Genomic DNA, 19909 nt, shown 5'->3' with positions numbered 1-19909 from the left:
TCATACATAATAGGTTGACATGCCCTCAATGGGCAGATGGATGAGATGACATGTGCCAGACGATGGAAAAGGATACCGAATGCTTTTGTTGGGTTTATATATACATGCATCTATTAATCAGAGCCAGTAGCAGAAGCTTGAAGGCTGAGAGTTTTTCTACCATCATTGAGAGGGTGGGTATCAGCAAAATCATAGGAGTTGCTGGGGAAAATGCTAGCAGGGAGACCTTGGGTGGAATAAGCAGCAGTCTTTGTAGGTCTGGGTGCAGCAGTGGAGAGTCTAACAGAAGCAGAGGACTTGACAGAAGCAGAGAGCTTTGCAGAGGCAGAAGAGACTTGGGAAGTTTGCAAGGTAACTTCAGCTGTCTTAACGGCAGAAGGTTGAGCAGTTGAGGTCACGTTAGCAGGAGCAGCCATTGTCATGACAACCAATACAGCAGCAATTACAGCAATCAAAAGGGAACGAGCAGCCATGTTATTGATGGAATAGAGACGATATATCAAAGTGAAAGAGATGAAGAGATGCTTTACCGGGAAAACTCATGTCATTTATACAGTAATGATCGGCAATGTTGATATTTGACTCTATATAGAGCGTCTTATAGGTCAATTCTATCGATATTTGATATTAGATCGTCATGGCATGTCTCCGAAGCCGCGCTTTGGCCCTGATAAGTGTGGATTCGCTAAGCTTTGATTCGAACAGGTTTCAGTTTATTAAGTGTCTATAAATATGTTCCAATCGTTATAGGGATGGTCAGTTTTACCTCAATGATTGTTGTGTCATCCTGGAATCATGACATACTAATGATTGCTGATACCCCGTCAGCGTGTATTGGCAAATGTGCTATAGATGCAATAAATAAATCAAATAGACGAGAAGCAACTATCTTACACGGCCACCTCCTTTTTTTATTAGTGTTGTTCATGTCAAAAGGCTCTCAAGAGTCAAACACTACCAGAAGGCGCAGAGTACTTTGTTATATTGGTTTAATATTATCTCGGTAAAAGGCATTGCTAGTATATACATATTATCTGCTAAAAAAAAAAGGCTGATCTAGAAATAGACTTTTCGTATGGGAACATGCTGCTTGCAAAGCTTTAGGGTCAATATTCAAATGTCCATAGACTAAAGAGCAAGTGTCTTTCAACAGTACTGCAAACATGTTCATAGTCCTTTTTACTACACGATGGCATACATTTACATGCTATTTATTTTCAAAACGGGAATTCGAGTATTTGTATATACATTATTTAGGTATGAATGATTTCTTTTTGTTTGCTGTAACGTAAGCGACGTTCTTGGTGAGGCATGAAAGCAATATATTGTTGATTTTCTTGTGCTTTTGTAACTTTTTTTATACAGATTTCAATCGACTAAAATCGTTTGGTGAAGATGATGCTTTTGCAGAAGAGAGAGGAGGTAAAACCATCATGTCTTTCTTGGGCGTTGATGTAGGGGATGGCTTGTCGTCTTTGTCCCAGAGAAAGGCGGTCAAAGGACGAGAGAGAATAGAGCGTTCATCGTGAAACGTAGGCGGCGGTGGTGGTGGTGCTGATGGAGCAATAGAAGAGCGAGCATTCAATGGCGAATGATTAGCAGGTGGGTACCATGGAGAGGATAAACTGCTGATGGTGCTCTTGGAATCACTGGTGTTGCCTGTCGTCGTGCTTGATGTCGTCAGCTGGGAATGGGTGTTGACATCTGCAGGTGTGGTAGACACTGATCGCATGCTGCTGCTACTACCTGGGCTATTGTGCAATGCATCTCCTGCATAGGGGCGATGGTGAAGATGCTCATTTCTCTGCTTTGATTGCTTGTAGTAATTTGGCGATACGGAAGAGGAAGCAGTAGAAGGGTGCATGTTGTTGGTGCTCACCGACTCGAATACATTGGGCTGCTACATGAACAAATACATGTTTAGATGAACTCGTTTGATACACACATAGAATGATGCCTATTACATGATTTTTCTCAATTGCACCATTTGCTAATGTAGAAGTCGTCATGGCATTTGTTTTCCCGTTCTGATGTGTACCACCACCATGGGCTAAATCGTTGTAAATCATATAGGTAATGTAGGTGTGCAAGGCATTCTGCTTGATCTTTGGGTTTTGCTTCTATACATTAGTGTTAGCGCTCGTCCAATGGAAAGCCAAAGTGACACCTACCATGGAGTGATATTGTCTTGAAAAGCTGTTGTTTGCCTGCTGAGGAACGGAAATTCAGTGTGTGTGCCCATGTCATATTAAAACACACAAACTTACCGCAACCTTTGTGCTACTTTTATGATCGCTCTTGCTATGGAATCTGGAAGAATTTTTACGCCACGTGTCTGGTTTGTAAGTTGGAGCAGGCGAGGTGGGTGGACTAGTGCACATTCGCTTGTGTTGAGGAGTCCATTCGTCCGATGTGCGATGATAATATCTGCTGGGATAACTGTATCTCTTTCTCTTTTCATCTATGATGTACTCATGTTAGGGCCATCCATGTATCACATCTATGCTTGCTTGTTATACCAGAATGAGATTGACGATTAACCACTTCCGCCGCTGCCATGAGCAGCATAATTGGGTCGTTTTTCTGTTGAGATTTCTTGTCGTTTGTTTGTGTTACATCTATTTAGACCATCATGATGTGTGAATATCTCAATCTGTACCATATTTTGACAACATGTTTACCTTGAGATGCCTGCTTGCTCGAGAGGTTTTCTTGATTCATCTAGTAGACATGGAAGTCGGTACATATACAAACACAGTTACAAAAGATACTCTACCTTGTCTTGATCTGGCTGCTTTGGCTCGCTGGTCTCTCCATTTGACTCATTTGTCTAACATGATGTACAGAAAAAGTAGTGTATCAGTCATCTGACTTGCAGGCCATCTTGATCCCCTTTTTTCCTTTGTATTTCATATGTGCTGCTGCTTTGCCCCTTTTTTGATGTCCCCCTCCCCTTCCCGTTCACACACACGCATATCTAGTATATGGTTTCATTTATGTGGTTGTATATACCACAAAATCCGTCCACTCCTTTATCAATTATGATGCCAACAGCAGCAGCGAATATCCCTCTCTTTCTCCCTGCTTATTTGTCACAAACCTTATTTGACCGAGATAAAAGTGGTTCATGGTTGGCCAGTGCAATGAGGATACAACTTGCCTCGCAATCCGTCTTGTCCAATGAAGCATAATCCAACAGCTTGTGTGCCATGTCGGTGGAGGCTGCCTTCAATGCCGAGTGCAACAGAATGCTGTTATCCCTCTCAGCTGATGAACGAGGCTGTACTTTTGGATAAAAATCCTGTTGAGATGGCGCTATCTTGCTAGTGTTCAGCGTTGTCGTCAGTGACATTTTTTTTTTCTTTTGATTCTTGTTGATCAAAAAGTGTATGCGGGGAGAGAGAAAGAGAGATAGAGATAGAGAAGGAAAAGAAGAGAAAGAAGAAAAAGAATAGCCCCACTCAAAATGCACACACGCACAAATAAATTAAATGGCACTGTATACACCACCACCACCCAATGATGAGGATCATACCGGTGGAGAGGACAACGAATGATAAATGTAGATCAATCACATATTTAATGATCCCTCAAAGTGAGCATATAATGATTTCTTGCAGAGGGTTCTTTTATAGAAAAGGTTCAGCCGTGGTATAATGCAACTGCTCTAATAAGAGAGGAAGACAAGACCAGTTGTCGAATATCAACATTTTTTTCTGTGGGTTTGTCTTTTGTAGTGATGGCAATCGTCCTTTTGCTCAAGCTTTTTTCGGGGCGTCTGCTAGAGCCTTCAAAACATTAGTGTTTGTTCATTGTTCATCTTCCTATGTTGTGATTTCTGATAAAAGCTTGTCTATTTGCAATGATTTGGCGATTGCCATAGAATGCATCGTATTGTTTCTGTGGAAATATAAGAGATTTGCTGGCGAAAAGCCTTTTTTTTTTTTCGTCAAACTTCTTGCTATAAAAGCCTTAAGCGAACATTCGTCTTTTCAGCCTTGCGCAATTTTTCAACACCTTCTCACATTCTGGAGCATCGACTCGTTCTTGCAGCTTTAAAATGCTGAATTACTGATGCAAATGTTGCTGATGATGATGGCGTTCTTTTCTTGTAATTGAAATGCCAAATCACGCCTTTTCTCTGCCAAAGAGCAAGCTACACGCTATTCCTAGAGCCTTACGTTTGGATGTAAGCAAGAGTTGATGATCTGCAATCACCAAAATACATGGAGCATGATGGATCAAGATGTTGTCCAGTGACGTCTTCTGTCTTTCATTCATCTACATATGTAAAGGTCATTTCCAAAAAGGACACATGGCAATAAAACTTTTTTCTTTCTTTCCTGCATTTTTTTTTTTTTTTTTGCATAATGACTACGCCCGTTGTCTTGGATGAAGATACTTACACTGAAGCCATCAGCCGAATCATTGAAAGAGACTTCTTTCCAAAGCTCGCTAAAATGAGAGCACAGCAAAACTATCTTGAAGCTCAAAACCATGGTTCATTGGGCGAGTTGCAAGAAGCTGGAAAGGCATTACACAACATCTCTATGCAGAAAGAGAGAGGTAAGCAGCTTATCATTCTGTAGCGATACGAAAGCAGGTTGACCAAAGCTCTTGTCTATTAGCTCCATCCAGAGAGTCGAATCAGCCCATCAATTTCTACATTGAAGATGAACCCAACATTGAAAAGCGAGTAAATCTCGGCCTATCTCTCGATCAATTCCAAACATTATATACCAGGTACGGCGGAAATGGAATGTGTACGGTTACAGTGGCAATAGCATGATGCTCATCCATGTTTATTATGTAGCGAGGACAACGCATCCTTCACAGATCTGCTGGAAAAGGCCAACATCAAAGTAAAAGAGCAAAACAAGTGGTTTTTTGACCGAGAATCAAAGCAGTTGCGCATTGCTGATCATCCCAATGAAGAGAGCCCTATCAGGTTGATTGAAGCAAACGACAAGGCACCCTCAGGCTGGAAGTACAAGGCAAAAAATGCACTCATGTATTTCCCGCAAGGTAAGAGCGAGTCTTGGATCAATGAGAAGGATGCACGTGGTATGCCAAAATCGATTGAACACCATAATACCCACATCACCACCATGGATGTCACCATCAACAGCACAATAACACTAGCACCTTCCGATATCGCTGCAAAGAATGGCTCACTGACACCGTGGAGTCAAATGAATGGGCTCAACAGCGACCATTCATCTTCGTCACCCAACATCAGAGGCTACAATCTCGTGGATGCCACGCCAGCATTGAGTCCAGATCGAGTGGGCACACCACAGATGACATGGGGTTCAATCGAAGGTACGCCTCTATTGATCTCTGGAGGATCACAGACACCAGGGCCTCAGTTCTCGCTACCACAGGTGTCGAAACGAGAAGAATTGGGCATGAAACTATCTGAAAAGGCATCAAAAGCATACAGAAAAAAGACGAACGAACGGCAGAGAAGTGTGCAGGGCACACCAAGATTAGGGTAAGATGAGCTCGTTGGTTGAAATAACGAAATACTAATCTCTACTTGCAGTGCTGGATTGATGTCTCCTGCAGCACAACATCTACTGAGAAAGAGCCAAGCAACACCTCGCGCCCAAAGTGGATTTGGCGAGGCACTACGAAACTCATATGGTGGATCACCACTAGGAATAAACAGCCCTCGAACCATCAGACGACCAGGCGCTACACCCACACCCATTGGCTTGTTCCGAGCAGGCGTCACTCCACAAAAGAGCACGATGATGATAATGAAGAAGAAGAAGAATGACTAGAGAATAAAAATGGATACAATCATTGTACATAGCGACATTTACCAACTGTGATGAGCAGAAAAATTATATTGTATACATGTATATCTTTTTCTTTATTTGTTCAGCAAATTGGGGAGGATTTACCGATTAGAAATCAATATCATGTTTGAATGTGGAGAAGGGGAATGTGTCTATATGATCTACGTGGAGAGAGGTTTTTTTTTTCTGGTTTATTGAGCCAATGCAACAGCGACACTGTACGCACCACTATGGCTGATGGAGACATTGATATGCTTGATACCAGCAGCATGAGCAGCCTGTTTCGCTTTGCCAGACAAAACAACTTCAGGAGCACCCACTTGATTACTGTTGATTTCAATTTCCTTCAAAGGAGCACCAGCACCATCCGAGGGAATCTTACCGTAGGATGAGATGGCCTTGAAGACGGCTTCCTTGGCAGACCAACGACCTGTGAAGCTGGCTTGGGGATCAGGGCGGGCTTGACAGTATCCAATTTCTGCAGCAGTAAAATTGCGCTCCACAAAAGTAGCATTGTTGATATTGACAGCGTTGGTTAATTCGACATCGACACCAACACCTCTTTTGCCTGCTTGTTGCTCAGTGAGAGAAGCCAAGATGCTCTTGGTGACTTTTGCATCACCCGCTGTAGGGGCAGCGAGATTAGCAGATTTGTCAGTAAAGTGCCATGAGTTCTTTTCCTTGGAGTATTCAGTACGGGCATTGGGGTTCAAGTAGACAGTGTATTCGAGATCTTCAGAGTAAGGAGCCTCCGTCTTGACTTGCACAAATTCAGAAACACCAGTGATAGAGTCGTGGAGATAACGATACGCCTTGGCATAGCGTTGCGCATTCTTGGCCTTGTACTCATTGTATTGGTTCTCTTCCAAGGCACCGAGCACATAGTCGGGATGAATGATCAGAACTTCACCACCAGCTTGACCGAAACCAAAGGATTTGAGAATACCAGCTTTCAAACCGTCCGTCTGGATACTGCGACAAGGGTACACAATGTAGTCAAATTCGCGCATGATGGTGTCAATGTTGTCTGCATTGCGATTACCAGGAATGATGCCAGTCAGCAAACATTGCATCATACCATTGGCCATCCAAGAAGCAGCTGGGCCCTTGGGATGACCCGTAAGATACTTTTGAGTGATGGCCAAAAGAGCATTGCCCTTGGATCGACCGAGGTGCTTCATTTGTGTATTAACTACACGCGATTCGTTCTTGTCGTTGGCCTTGGTAGAAGTACCGTGGAAAGAAGCCACGCCAATGTCATCAATCGTCAGACCGTAGACAGCAAGAGCACCACGAATGGGGGCAATAGAAGGATCGTTCTGGAAGAATTGATGCTGGAAAGTAGCCAAAGCCTCCTTTTCTTGACGCTTGGCTTGTTGCTCGATGAATGTAGTGCGCTCTTGAAGCCATGCTTGGACCTCTTTTTCCTCAGAAAGTTCACCAGATGCCTTGAGCTCTTGCAACTCTTCGTGCAAATCTTTATATTCGCTTTCCACCCAGGCCTTGATTTGGGCACGACGCGCCTTGATTTGCTTAGCACGGTACTTGAAGCTCATCAGAGGAGATACTCTCTTGGATTGCGTTTCGCGAGCAGTAGTCAAGATACCGGCACCAGGAGCAGGCACAGAACGACCTTCTTTATCAGTAGCAGTGTTACTGAGAGCAATGATACCGTAGATGGGAGAACCTATTTCAATGGCAGTGGAGGCGGTCATGAGAATATGACTAGCAGAACCATGGGATTCAGTAAAACCGTTTCGAGTGGTGGTAGTAGGACGAGACATCTCAGAAGGAGTACGGCCCTTGGCCAGTTCCTCTACAGCACTGGAAGTAGCCTTCATATTGGCAAATTCATAACTGGATTCTTCCGTGGTCTCCTCAGAGGAGCCAGCAATCATGATCTTAGCTTTGCCCGATAACAAAGACTCACATGCCATTTCAATAGACACAGCAGCAGTAGCACATGCATTGACAGGCGTCTTGATGGGACCTGAGGAAGAGAGAAGCAACATGTTGATCCAGGCAGGCATAGTATTGATTTCTGATTCCTGCAAAATGTCCTTTTGCACAGGCTGATCCAGGAATCTCTCGCGATATAGTCCTCTTTGAGCAGCTTGACCGCCTACACCAGAGCCAGTAGTGTTACCCATCTCAGAGACATGGATGTACTTGAAGAACTCATAAGGGTCAGTGATACCAGCAGAGATGAAGGCTTCCACAGTAGATATAATGTTGAATACGGTGACGGGATCCACTTGGTCAATAATATCCTGAGGAACGCCGTAGCGAGTAGCATCCCAGCCAGAGGGGATTTGACCAGCCACAAGACGATCAAAGCGAAGGGCCTTGGGGACGTACAAAGCAGCACCCTTGTGGATGACAACAAACCAACTGCCATTACCAGATTCATAGATGTCTGCCTTTTCGCCTTGTTGATGCTTGAAATGCTCAGCTTCTTCTTTGGAGCACTCGAAAGGTTCGAGATCATGGTCAATTACCACTTCTTGCATCAGCATTTTCTTTTCTGGGTTGTAGCCGCCCATAATTTCAGGTTCTATTAACATGTAAATATCCCTGCATTCAAATGACATATACACAGCAAACTTACCAATAAAACGAATACCAGTGTGATCCAGAATGCGTTGTTCATATCTCGCCTTGACATCCTTGTCCTCCACAGGCTCACCAGACTTGGCATCAACCCAGCCTGAATACCTCTTCCCGTTCTTGAGTCTACCATCCAGATGCTTGATGTAACCCATCATCCAAGCAAGCTCGATACAGCCCTCCAGAGAGAACTTACCGTAGGCTTCCATCTCCCAACGTGTTCTGTGATTGCCCCAAGGAGACACTTCACCCATACCAGCAACAACAATGACTTTGTCGAGATCAAGCATGCCCTTGAGATGTTCGAGGTGCTTGAGAGCGTCATATGGCTTGAGGGTTGGGAAATCAAACTTCATATTGGCGCGAGGAGTAACAGTATGAGGCTTGTAGTTGTGCTCAGCTTCCTCACCAAAGACTGTCTTATAATCGAGCGCATTCTCAGCATCAATTGCCTTGCGGATATCAGCTGTTTCACGGATCTCTTTGCGCAACTTGTTGGTCACCTCTTGCAGTCGAGGGATGAATTGCAGACCACCATTCAAATCAGCATAGACAGGCTCCTTTTGGCAGAGTCTAGTGATGGAAGGATGCAAAAGACCAAGTAAATTAAAGGACATTTCAAGTGTAGAGAAGGTTCTGACACCAAGCGCTTCCACACCTTCAGCAACAATGTTACTTGTGCTCATCAAACCAGTGCCACGAGTCCAACCAATGACAGCGCCAGTGATGACCAAATAGCTAGCCCAACTTTCAGAATACCAACGATCAAACAGTGTCTCCAAAGAGATCTTGGACTCACCATAAAGACCATCACCACCAAACATACCGTGATTAGGCGACAATGGAAGAATGACTTGAGCAGGACGCGTATCTGAACCGATATTTTCCTTTTGAATTTTGACGTTACCCAGCATACGTAACAGATTGGTCAACATGATGCGATGGGCGAGTTCAGCCTTAGAATCAATGCTATCGAGCTCACGACCATTTTCCGGGATAGCAGCAAAGGGAATCACATAATCGAGATCCCAGTTCAGCCCCTCAGGACTGTAGATGTATTCGATTAGTGCATCCACATCTTGCTTGGCACCTTGGTTGAAAGGCACGAGAATGAGCTCAGATCCCTTGGCACCATAGGTCTTGTAGATGCCTTGGAAGTATTCAGTGACTTGGCGACTGAAGCGAGACGTAGTGACAACGACCTTGGCACCACCACCAATGAGGCCCTTCATGATCTCGGAACCAATCGAGTCTCTACCAGCACCAGTCAAAAGAACACACTTGTCAGCAAAAGTGATACCCTTTTCAGCCATCTCAGTCAGCGCATTGAGGTAGATGGTGGTCAGTTTGTTGTTGAATTCCCAGCCAAGACTAGGATCGTGCATGCTACGTCTCTTCAAGTGCAAGAAAGGGATGGTCTCCTTGGTCTTGCTATTTTGTTTAGAAGTAGCATCAGCAGCAGTACCATGAGAACGAGGTCTCTGTTCTCTGACAACCGTGTTGGACATGGACATGGCACGCAAAATATCAGTGTAATACTCTTCCATGGCAGACTTGTCAGATTCCGAAGCAGCGCTTTGATTACGAATAATTTCATAGATGCGGCCAAGATCATGCTGCACCTTGAGACGACTGGAATACTCGGATACCTCAGAGCCTGAAATCATGCCTTGAACGTAGTCAGCCAATTTGCGACATCCAGGACGAGGCACTTCAGCGTACTTGATATCTCCCTTCCCAGAGACAGTAGTGGTAGGACCCTTGGGCACAGCGACATTCTTGTAGTAGGGCTTCTCAGCAAGCACAGAGACACAGTTCTCAATCAAAGCTTGACCAAACTCCTTGGCAAGTCTGTACGTCTCTCCCTGATCACCAGCACACTTTTCCACATTGTAGCGCATGAAATCAAGCAGCTTTGGATGGGCACGGTTCATGATACTCAAGCACTTGGTAGTAACCTCACGATCGACAATGGCGAGCTTACCAAAGATAATGTCATACCACATCTCTAACGCATCCTGACGCACCCAGTTCCAGTATGAATCATAGCGACGCGCCTTGAGAGGAGAAAATGCAGGCTTGATACCATCTGCATAGGTGTCACCGTGTTCAGCAAGCCACAAGTCAAGTTCTGCTTGCAACTTTTTGGTAACCACCTTTTCCTCTTCATACTTTTTAGCGCCCTCACGAATGTCTTTTTGCAGGTACTTGGCATACAAGTTGAGTTGTTGGTAGATCAATGCATCTTGCTTGGCTTTAAAAGCATCAAATGCAGCATTGTTGATTATGGCAACAGTACCACTGGATGCACCACTAGCACCGCCAGCAGTAGCAGAGGATCCGCCAGACGATAAAGAGATACCAGCCTTGGCAGCATAAGCACGAGCAACCGTATCTAACCACGATTTGGCTTCGGCTTCTGTCGCAAAACGAGACGCAGGTTCCATGGTAATGGCGACAAGAAGAGCACCATCAGTGCGGCCAGGGCCCAAACCATACGAGCTGTTGAGATAGGTCTTGGCAGTATTCAAGGTAAATCCGCCAGGCATCTTGGAACCAATGAGTTTGGCAATTAAAGTGCTTGTGTGTTGACCCAGAGCACCTGTGAAAGTACCGTTCAATGCAGATCCAACTTCCTCCAAAGAACTTTCCTCTGCTTTTTCCGGTACAGTATTGCTGAATTCCTTTTGCAAATCTCCAAGAATCTCATTTTGAAGCGTTGATTTGCCACTCACCAAATCCTTGACAGACTTGGACAAAAGAATTTCGCCCACAGTCTTTTTAAGTTTTTGAGCAATGATAGCATGAACAATCTCAGTAGCGCTGATAGGAGCATCACTGACAGCAGCAGTAGGACCGGTAGAAACAACAGTAGCAGCAGCGGTAGCAACAGGTGCAGCAGCGACTGCAGCAACAGGCGCAGGGGCAACACTTGCAGAGGACAATGCAATGCCAGCCTTACTAGCATAGGTCTTTGCTACAGAGTCCAACCAAGCCTTTGCATCAGCTTCAGTACCTATGCGAGCAGCAGGTTCCATAGTGATACCCACCAAGAGAGCGCTCTCCACACGGCCGGGGCCCAAACCATAGGTAGTATTGAGGTAGGTCTTGGCAGTGTTCAGAGTGAATCCACCAGGCATTTTAGCACTGATCAATTTGGCCACCAATGTGCTTGTGTGTTTACCCAAAGTACCAGCGAAGATACCGTTCAATGCTGCACCCACATCTTGCAAGGAAGATTCCTCGGCCTTTTCAGGAACAGCATTGTTGAACTCCTTTTGCAAATCACCAAGAATTTCGTTCTGCAGCGTGGATTTACCGCTGACCAAATCCTTGATAGAGGATGACAAGGAGACGTCATTGATAGACTTTTTCAGCTTTTGAGCAATGATGGCAAGAATGACCTCAGCAGCAGTAATAGGAGCGTCAGCTACAGCAGCAGCAGGACCCGACGATACAGCTACTGGAGCAGTAATGGGAGCAGTTACAATAGGAGCGGGAGCGGGAGCAGTAATGACGGGAGCAGGGGCAGCCACTTCAACCGCTTCTTCAGGAGCACCTTCCAGTTCATAATAGATTTCCTTGGCATCCTTTGAGATACACAATGTTTGACGACGGTTACTCAACGCATTATCATACGATTGGTACTTGAGAGCCAAGGTACGTAAAGCCATACCTGTCAAGGTAGGAGATGGACCCACCTCAATAAGACGTTCAATCTTGTAGTTTCTAAATAACTGGTCTTGTGTTTCAATCCAACGCACAGGAGAGGCAAATTGGTAAGCCAAGAGTTCAATCAAGAGAATGTAGCCCAGTCTTTGTTGTTGAGCAGGACTAGCATACTTGTCATCAGTCCATGTTTTGAGCACCTTGGCCAAACGAGGACTGGATGTCGTACGATACACGTTCTCAATGAAGCTTCTGTCGGTGCTAAAAGGCTCAGCAACCAAGTTGGGAATGTATTTGTTCTTTAATTGAGCAACGTCGATATCAGAGGGATTGAACTTTTTGGCCAAGAAGGTGCGGAAAGGAGTGACACCGCTGAGCAAGAAGGACGAGTGGAAAGGGACATCGATACCAGAAAGAGGAATGGTAGCCTTGCCACGTTCAAGATGGATGCGACCCTGTGTTTGCTTGGCTTGCGTCTTTTCAAAAGCACCATCAATGATCTTGTTGAGCTTCTCCTTGACACCTTCAAACGGCGATGCTTCTTGCTGAAGGTCGACATGAGCAACGCTGATGTAGTTTAGCACATTGGCAAGCACATCCAGGTTTTGAAGAGTGCCGGCAGCCACGTATTGCCAGTTCTCGACATTGAAATTGACAATCTCCAGCACCTCACCATTACGACGAGCAATGGAATCCACAACGAAGCGAAGTGCTGCATCACTGAAAGCCTTGGAAACACGAGCAGGGTTGACAGCAATCATACTATAGTCAGACCTGCCTTGACTATCACGCGTAACAGCTGACTGCATAGACATACCACGGTAAAAGACAACATCCACCAACGAGTTCAAAGGCAGGATATCGCCTACAGCAGCCAGAGCAGAGTATTCACCTAGCGAATGACCAGCAAAGGCACAGCTGGATTGGATCAACTCCTTGGCGCGCATGTCTTCAAAAGCAGCCTTTTCCATCAAGGTCAAGGCAGGTTGAGTGAATTGGGTAGCAAAGAGAAGACCATTGGGAGAGACAAACTTGTAAAAGGAGCTGTATTCGTCAATGGTAGGGAACAGAGGCAAGGTATTGATGGTGCCGTCAGCAGCAACAACATCGTAGAGCAGACTCATGTAGTTTTGACGGATGCGTTCGCCCTTGGGACCACCGAAATGAATGACCTTTTCCTTGGGATTGTTGCGCACAATGTCAATGATGGAGAAACCGTAGTTTTCCATGAAATGCTTGTCAGCTTGATCCCAAATGGACTTGGCCACAGGAGAGCTGTCATAGAGATCCATTCCCATGCCTTTTTCTTGAGAGCCCTGACCAGTAAAGACATAGGCTGTGATGGGTTGCTCGACTTCCGCAGTGCCTTCAACCACCTTTTCGTTGTTTTGATTCACAGTCTCCACCTTGATTATCTTGCGGCCGTTCTTCATACCAGTGTGATACAGCTTGGTTTCGAGTCGATCCGAGGGCAAGACCATGCCAACGAACTTGACATTGTACGCAACCACACGACGAGGCACATTGTCAGCAGCGAAAATTTCAACAAACTTGCGAGTGGAAGCACTGCTCCACATGCCATGGGTGATGGTGCCAGGTAAGCGGGCAAGATCAGCAAAATAAGGGTTGACGTGGATAGGGTTGAAATCACCAGAGACGTTGGCATAGGGCTCATTGGAAGCAGGAGCATGGACAACAGAGGGGTAAGCGGACTGACTGGGCATGACGGAGTAACCGCCGTTCTCAAAAAAGTGGGCTTGTTCAATCTCTTGAGCATGGCGTTTCAAGAAATCAGTGACAGGATTGCCATGGCTCTCGCCTGCTTCGTACTCAACAGTAGCCACTTGGACAAACTCTTTGGTAGATACTTGCATGCTGACAGTACCAGATGTCTTGACGGAAGCGTAGATGCGGCTGTTCTTGTACTTGAGTTCAGTCTTGAGGCGGAAGATCAGCGACTTGCCAGGCTCCACCTTGTGTTCCTCAGAAGCATCCGACCAGTGCATCCAGTCTTTGGATTTGAGGATAGCAATCTCCTTGTTGCTATGCATCTTGTACTCCATGGGTGCCTCCACTTTGTTCTCAAATGTGTTTTCAAAATCAGTAAAGTTGCCACGGTACAGAGACTGACTGGTCACTTCCATCGCAGGCTTGCCATCACGCACAATCATGGCCTTGACTTCAATCATCTTGCCAGACTTTGTATTGACAATAGCATTGATCTTGGCCAGCGTGTCCACCACATCGCCCACCTTGAGAAGATCAGCACCATCCATCATGCGGAAGCTGACGCCCAAATGAACAAGTCGCAAGAGATCGCCGTCTGCAATTTTTGGGAAGATGCCCTTCATGATAGCCTTCCAGCCAACAACAATAGCAAAGTCCATAGGAGCACTCACCACTTTTTGATCGCGGTCGCCAAAGATCTCAGCCTCATTTCCGACAGCTTGACAGAACTCGGCAATGTCGTCAAATTGGACCACTTGTCCCTTGTCGGCAATGGTGTCTCGAATGTTCAAGTTCAGATAGTCCTCCTTGTTATCGACACCATACCACAGCTTAAAGTAGAACTCCTTGATGCGATCGCTGCGTCCCTCCATGACCTCACGAATGGGCGCATAACCAAACTCGGGCTTATACTCAAACTCCAGATTCAAGGGAATATAGTTGCTGGCCCTTTTTTCATACAGGGTCATCAAGATCTTGTTGTTGTCCTTGGTTTCAAGTTGCACAGATGTTGCATAATCACTGATGCTCTGGTTGGCACTCCACTCGCGCTTATCTTGAATCACGACACGCTGGATATCTCCATTAGCAGCACGAGAGATGACGACCTTTTGATGAGCACGGGGGCGGAAGATGCGTCTCACAGTATTCTCAGCAAACTTCTTGCCTTGAACAATGAAAGGCGATGTCAACAGAGCACGAAGCCAGTTGTAAGATGGACCGGCAATGGCTTGGATCCAGTCATTCTCCTCAGGAATGTCCTCAGCATCAATCTTGAAGACACTCTCAGTGGCAGTAGCAGAAACCTCTTGAACACGAGACTCCTCAATGGCAAGACCACCGAGATACTCGACCTTTGGGATAACAGCATTCTTGTAGTAGCGTTCCTTCAAGCTATCAATATGGCTATAATAAATATCACCGAGGATTTCAGCAATGGGCTGATCAGTGCGAGTAGTATACTTGGCAGCAACAGGGCCATGAAGAATGCAGGTACGTTGAACATCCTGATCTACAACAGCACCGAGATCTTCTGATTGCCAGAGAGAATCCTTCTTGAACCAAATGTCAAACTCCTTGTCCATGATCGGAATGAAGGGTACAGGCTTCTGGTTAGGTCTCTTGCAAAGAGCGAGGAAATGGAACACATCTTCAGATGTCAAAAACTGGGATTCTGCGTCAGGGAATTGAGCCATGAACTCTTCAACAAAGGTCGTGGGATCGTCTAATTGAGCATAGTTTTGTAGCAAGGAGGGGCCAGCCTTTTGAGTGAAACGTTCTTCGACACGTCGCATGAAATCACCCACCAGGTTGCGAAGAGAGACATCAATCCAGCGATGCTCAAGTTTGACATAAAGCAAAGCAATCAAGCGATGGACAACTTCAGAGTAGGTCATGTCTTGAAGATCTACCACTTCACCCTTCTTGTTCTCACCAAACCAAACCTTTTGAAAATCAGCATTTAAACGCTTGATAATGTAGTCCTTTTTAGCCAACAATGCAGGTAAGCGCTTTTCCTTGGGCAAGGTAAAGATGCTGTCATCGAGCTCCTTCCAGAGAAGGACGCCACGAGTAGCCACCTTGTGGATAGGTTCTCCCATTTCAGAGAGAACAGTAATGATACCGCCAGCAGGACCCTTGTATGTCTTTTCCCACTCATTATCAGCGAGACCAGGAGCATCGACCATGGCCTGCTTGGCATCAGGAGATGCTAACCCTTCTTTAGCCACCATCATGCGAGAGCCAAAGAGAATACCATCAAAAGGCATGGGAGGATAATCAAATTGAAGAGACCAATCACCAGTAATGTAGGGCAAGGTATCATCAGCACCGCCGAAACCAGAACCAGCAACAATCACAATGTTGGATTGACGACGTATAGCAGCGTAAGTTTCAAGAATAGGTTGATGAACATCTTCAAACCCATGATGACCGCCAGCACGACCACCAGTCCACTGCAGGATGATGGGCATTGTAGGATTGGCAGCAGCAATAGCTACTACTTGACGAATGGTATCCACATTTCCAGGCTTAAAGGAAACATGACGAATACCAGCAGCTTGTAGATTGGCAATGATTTCGTTGGCATTATCGATACTGGGCACACCAGCAGCGATACAGAGACCCTCCATAGGCAGGCCTTCTTTACGCATGACTTGAATCAGAGGATATTGGAATCCCCATTGAAGTACGTTTAAAAAGATAATGTTGAGTGTGATGCCCTCACCAGGACGGGTGAGCGCCATGATCTTGTCCACTTTTTCGCGTAAAACAGCCTCACTAAAATGCCCACCACCAGCCACTTCGATATGGTAGCCAGCATTCATGACAGCAGCAACAAACTTTTCATTAACAGTGGCAGGCGTCATGCCAGCCACCATAAGGGGAGGTTTGCCCAGTAGACGAGACATCTTGGTATCCACATCAATGCGACCACTAGATTTTGTAATCAGGTTAAAACCCTGCCGCGCTACTTAATCGCACGCTTTTACTGTACCTGGCAGTTTCTACAAGTTTAGGTTGAAACAATGTAGCCCAGTTTTGAGAGTACTTGACAGAAGAGATATCAGCATTGAACAAGTCAGCCTTGTAAGACAGATCCTTGTTGGCGCCCTCAAGCGAATCAGCCAAAACCACCTCTACACCAGTACCTTCCTTGTTGCGGTAGGTCAATCCACCAATGCCTGATGCACCTCCAGGTCCGAAATCGATGATATGAGTCAAATCCGTCTTTGGGATGGACTTCTCCCAATGAACAGGATGCTCACAAATGAGCTGAAGGAGGGATTTAGTGAGATTAGCCTCATTGCGGAGGTCTTTGCCTAGAGAGTGTATGGATGAAAGTCAGTATCAGATGTGGGTTTTCATCCCCAACGCTCCACCCAATAGGTTGGTTGGCGGTGCTCATTCTCCTACCTGAATCAGTTGCGAAAACTGGGATTTTTAAATCACTTGCGTTGAATAAAAGATGGTTATTTTTAGCATCTCTCAAGATGGTATCAACAGTTGGCCTCAAATAGGAACTATGGAATCGAGCAGTGATGGGCAAGAAACGAGATGAAAACTTGATTTTGCGCTCAGAGTAAGGGATACGAGATTGATCCAGACCAGTGGATGCCTTGAGTTTACGCAAACCGAGATTCATACCGTACAAGGACTGAGGGGGGCCCGTGCAGACAAAGGAGCGAGGACCATTGAACAAGGTGAGTTCAATTTGGCGTTCAGGAGCAAGATGGGTGTTGGTTTGGTTGATGTACTTGATCAATTGGGCTTCTCTGAGACCTGTCACTGCCAGCATAGGAGTAGGATTGCCTTCACCATTGCTGATGGAATCTTCAATGACGGATGGGTTCAATGTAAATGAGGGAAACTCTTGTTGTGCTCTGGTACCGATCCAGAAGAGCAGACCCAAGGCCTTTTCCGTGTTTTGAGTGAACTCTTCCTCAGTAGATGAAGCAGCAATAACGATAGAACTTATGATACCTTGACTGTGGCCTGTGGTACCTATAAAGTTTGGTTTAATACAATGCCATTCATCGGCCAACATGCTGATATAGTGCACTTACCTTGAAGTAAATCACGGACCTCAGCAGGACTACAACCAAGGACATGGAACAGCACATAATAGTGAAGGAGCTGGGTAAGCCCGATCAATGGAAAACTGACAGGAGCAGAGATCAAGTATTGGTTATCGGGTCTAACGTCAGCATCGTCCAACCAACGCAAAATGTCGAGACCTTTGGAATGAAGCACCTTGGATTCAGGGCCATGAGCCAAATCAGCCAGTACCACAGCCATGCGACGCACAAAAGGCTTGACAATGCCCTTGTATGTCTCCCAAATATCAACAAGCTCGTCGAAATATTCCTCGATATTACCTTGTCCACCAAAAATAGCAAATAACTTGACATCTCCAGATTTAGCGGCTTCGAACAAGGCGGATTGTGTTGGCTTCATTTCTTGTACAGATACGACGTTGCTATTTTCAAGCTGAGCGAGCGAGGAATAGTAGCATTTGATGACAGATTTCTTGACAGCGAGAGGCAGATCTTGTATCACAGCATGAATGTTGTTGTCCTTGAGATAGACGTTGTTGAAATGGATGAAAAGAGACCTGGCTACTTGTAAATACGCCTGTTCTTTGCTAGCACGGTCAGAAGCGAATTTCATAAAACGAGCAGCTAATTCAATTTCACTGAGGTTGTCAGCGACACCTTCCATGGCAGCAGCAGCAGCAGTAGCAGGAAACTCTTCTTTCAGTTGCTCAGCAAATCCCCATGTGTTTGCTGAAACAAGAATAGAAACCTCGACAGAGTCCTTTTTGATGGTCAAAGGACGCAGTGATTGTTGTTGTTGGATTTGATCCATATAAAATGATAAATGTGCTATGTAAGGTGGCTGATTAGTTTTTTCAAGCTCTCTTGTATGTGTGCAATTGCTTTTACCTTAAAAAATAGATGAGTTTGTATGATGTATCAGCTAATATGATTGGCGATGTGGAATGTCTATCTAGTTATTGAATATCGCCTTGAACAAACTTTTATTCCCCAATAAAAGAATGATGAAATCAAACAAGAATAGACCAAAGTGTACAAAAGAAAAGAAGAGCAAGTACTGATAGTCTGGATGCTTTGATCATATCATCAAACCAGAAACCAAAAATGGGCTCATTTCACTCCCCAAAAGTTGACAGAAACGACTACATTAATCCAAAGAAATTGAGAAACACTTGGTACAATCATTTAACAACCGACTACGAGATGAGCCATTGTCAGGAGATTCGAGAGATAGTTTAATTAAGGTATTGGACTACAACTTATAACATGTTAATGTATACTTGGGAGATTTATATTAAGTTTTTGGTTGTCATTCAGGGCCATCAGATAGTGTATTTTGCTTAAATGTCAGTTGATCTCATTTGACGTACGATTTCATTCATGTCAAATGTGATGTTTAAAGCGCGAAACTATTCATTGCAATACGACGTTCCTGATTGCTATGAAATGATCATGCAAATCTATTAAAAAAATGCAAAATATAGATGGTATCTCATGTCAAGAATATTGAAATGCTAATGTAAAATTGACTCCTTCTACGCATTTCTCAGCAGACATAAAACGCATGATATGATCATGCCAAATGTTGGCACAAAATTCGATTCGGACCTTGAAGATATGCTGAAAAGTGGTGCAATGATTGAGAAAATGGGGCTTTCATTAGTGCCTATTGAATTCACCAGCATCATCATTTATAAACATTTTGGGTTTCTTTTGACATCATGTTATCATTGCTTTTTTGAGATTACCTTTTTAAGGCCGTCCATCTCGTACAAATGCTACGGCAGTTGCAGTGTACAAAAATAATTGATCTGCAGCATAAATCAACCTTAAAACAGCGTAGCACAATCTGTTTTGACAGCGGCACCCTAAAATGATGAATGTCATGTTTGCTTTTGATTTGATAAATGGGGCAATTGGCACCTACGCATCTCAACTTACTGTCTGTCATGGAAACCGAAAACTACAAAAACAATAAACTATAACAATGTTGGATGGGAGAACAATCAATGATTGAAGCTGAATTAGACCGTGAGAGGGCTGAAA

The 19909-nt window shown here is 44.9% G+C and overlaps 4 protein-coding genes across 4 annotated transcripts; 1 reads left to right on the top strand and 3 right to left on the bottom strand.

Annotated features, from left to right (window-relative positions):
* Positions 1-113: 113 nt before the first annotated feature.
* ATC70_010109 (uncharacterized protein) lies at positions 114-473 on the bottom strand (the record flags this gene model as incomplete). The annotated part of the gene is made up of 1 exon (XM_064829329.1): positions 114-473. The coding sequence occupies one exon, from the start codon at positions 471-473 to the stop codon at positions 114-116; it is 360 nt and encodes a 119-aa protein (XP_064686531.1).
* An 884-nt stretch (positions 474-1357) lies between these two features.
* ATC70_010108 (uncharacterized protein) lies at positions 1358-3352 on the bottom strand (the record flags this gene model as incomplete). Its single annotated transcript, XM_064829328.1, has 8 exons — positions 1358-1900; positions 1965-2120; positions 2172-2207; positions 2268-2461; positions 2520-2618; positions 2682-2721; positions 2777-2830; positions 3101-3352. The coding sequence occupies 8 exons, from the start codon at positions 3350-3352 to the stop codon at positions 1358-1360; spliced, it is 1374 nt and encodes a 457-aa protein (XP_064686530.1).
* A 1018-nt stretch (positions 3353-4370) lies between these two features.
* ATC70_010107 (uncharacterized protein) lies at positions 4371-5786 on the top strand (the record flags this gene model as incomplete). Its single annotated transcript, XM_064829327.1, has 4 exons — positions 4371-4566; positions 4629-4743; positions 4814-5494; positions 5546-5786. 4 exons carry the CDS (start codon positions 4371-4373, stop codon positions 5784-5786), a joined length of 1233 nt encoding a protein of 410 aa, XP_064686529.1.
* Positions 5787-5995: 209 nt separating this feature from the next.
* On the bottom strand, positions 5996-18674 carry ATC70_010106 (uncharacterized protein; the record flags this gene model as incomplete). The annotated part of the gene is made up of 5 exons (XM_064829326.1): positions 5996-8358; positions 8413-16742; positions 16804-17128; positions 17223-17810; positions 17873-18674. 5 exons carry the CDS (start codon positions 18672-18674, stop codon positions 5996-5998), a joined length of 12408 nt encoding a protein of 4135 aa, XP_064686528.1.
* Positions 18675-19909: the final 1235 nt, after the last annotated feature.

This window comes from Mucor velutinosus (genome assembly GCF_035048745.1).
Source record: "Mucor velutinosus strain NIH1002 chromosome Unknown tig00001563, whole genome shotgun sequence".
NCBI lineage: Eukaryota > Fungi > Mucoromycota > Mucoromycetes > Mucorales > Mucoraceae > Mucor > Mucor velutinosus.
This window is presented reverse-complemented; position numbering and strand designations above follow the sequence as displayed.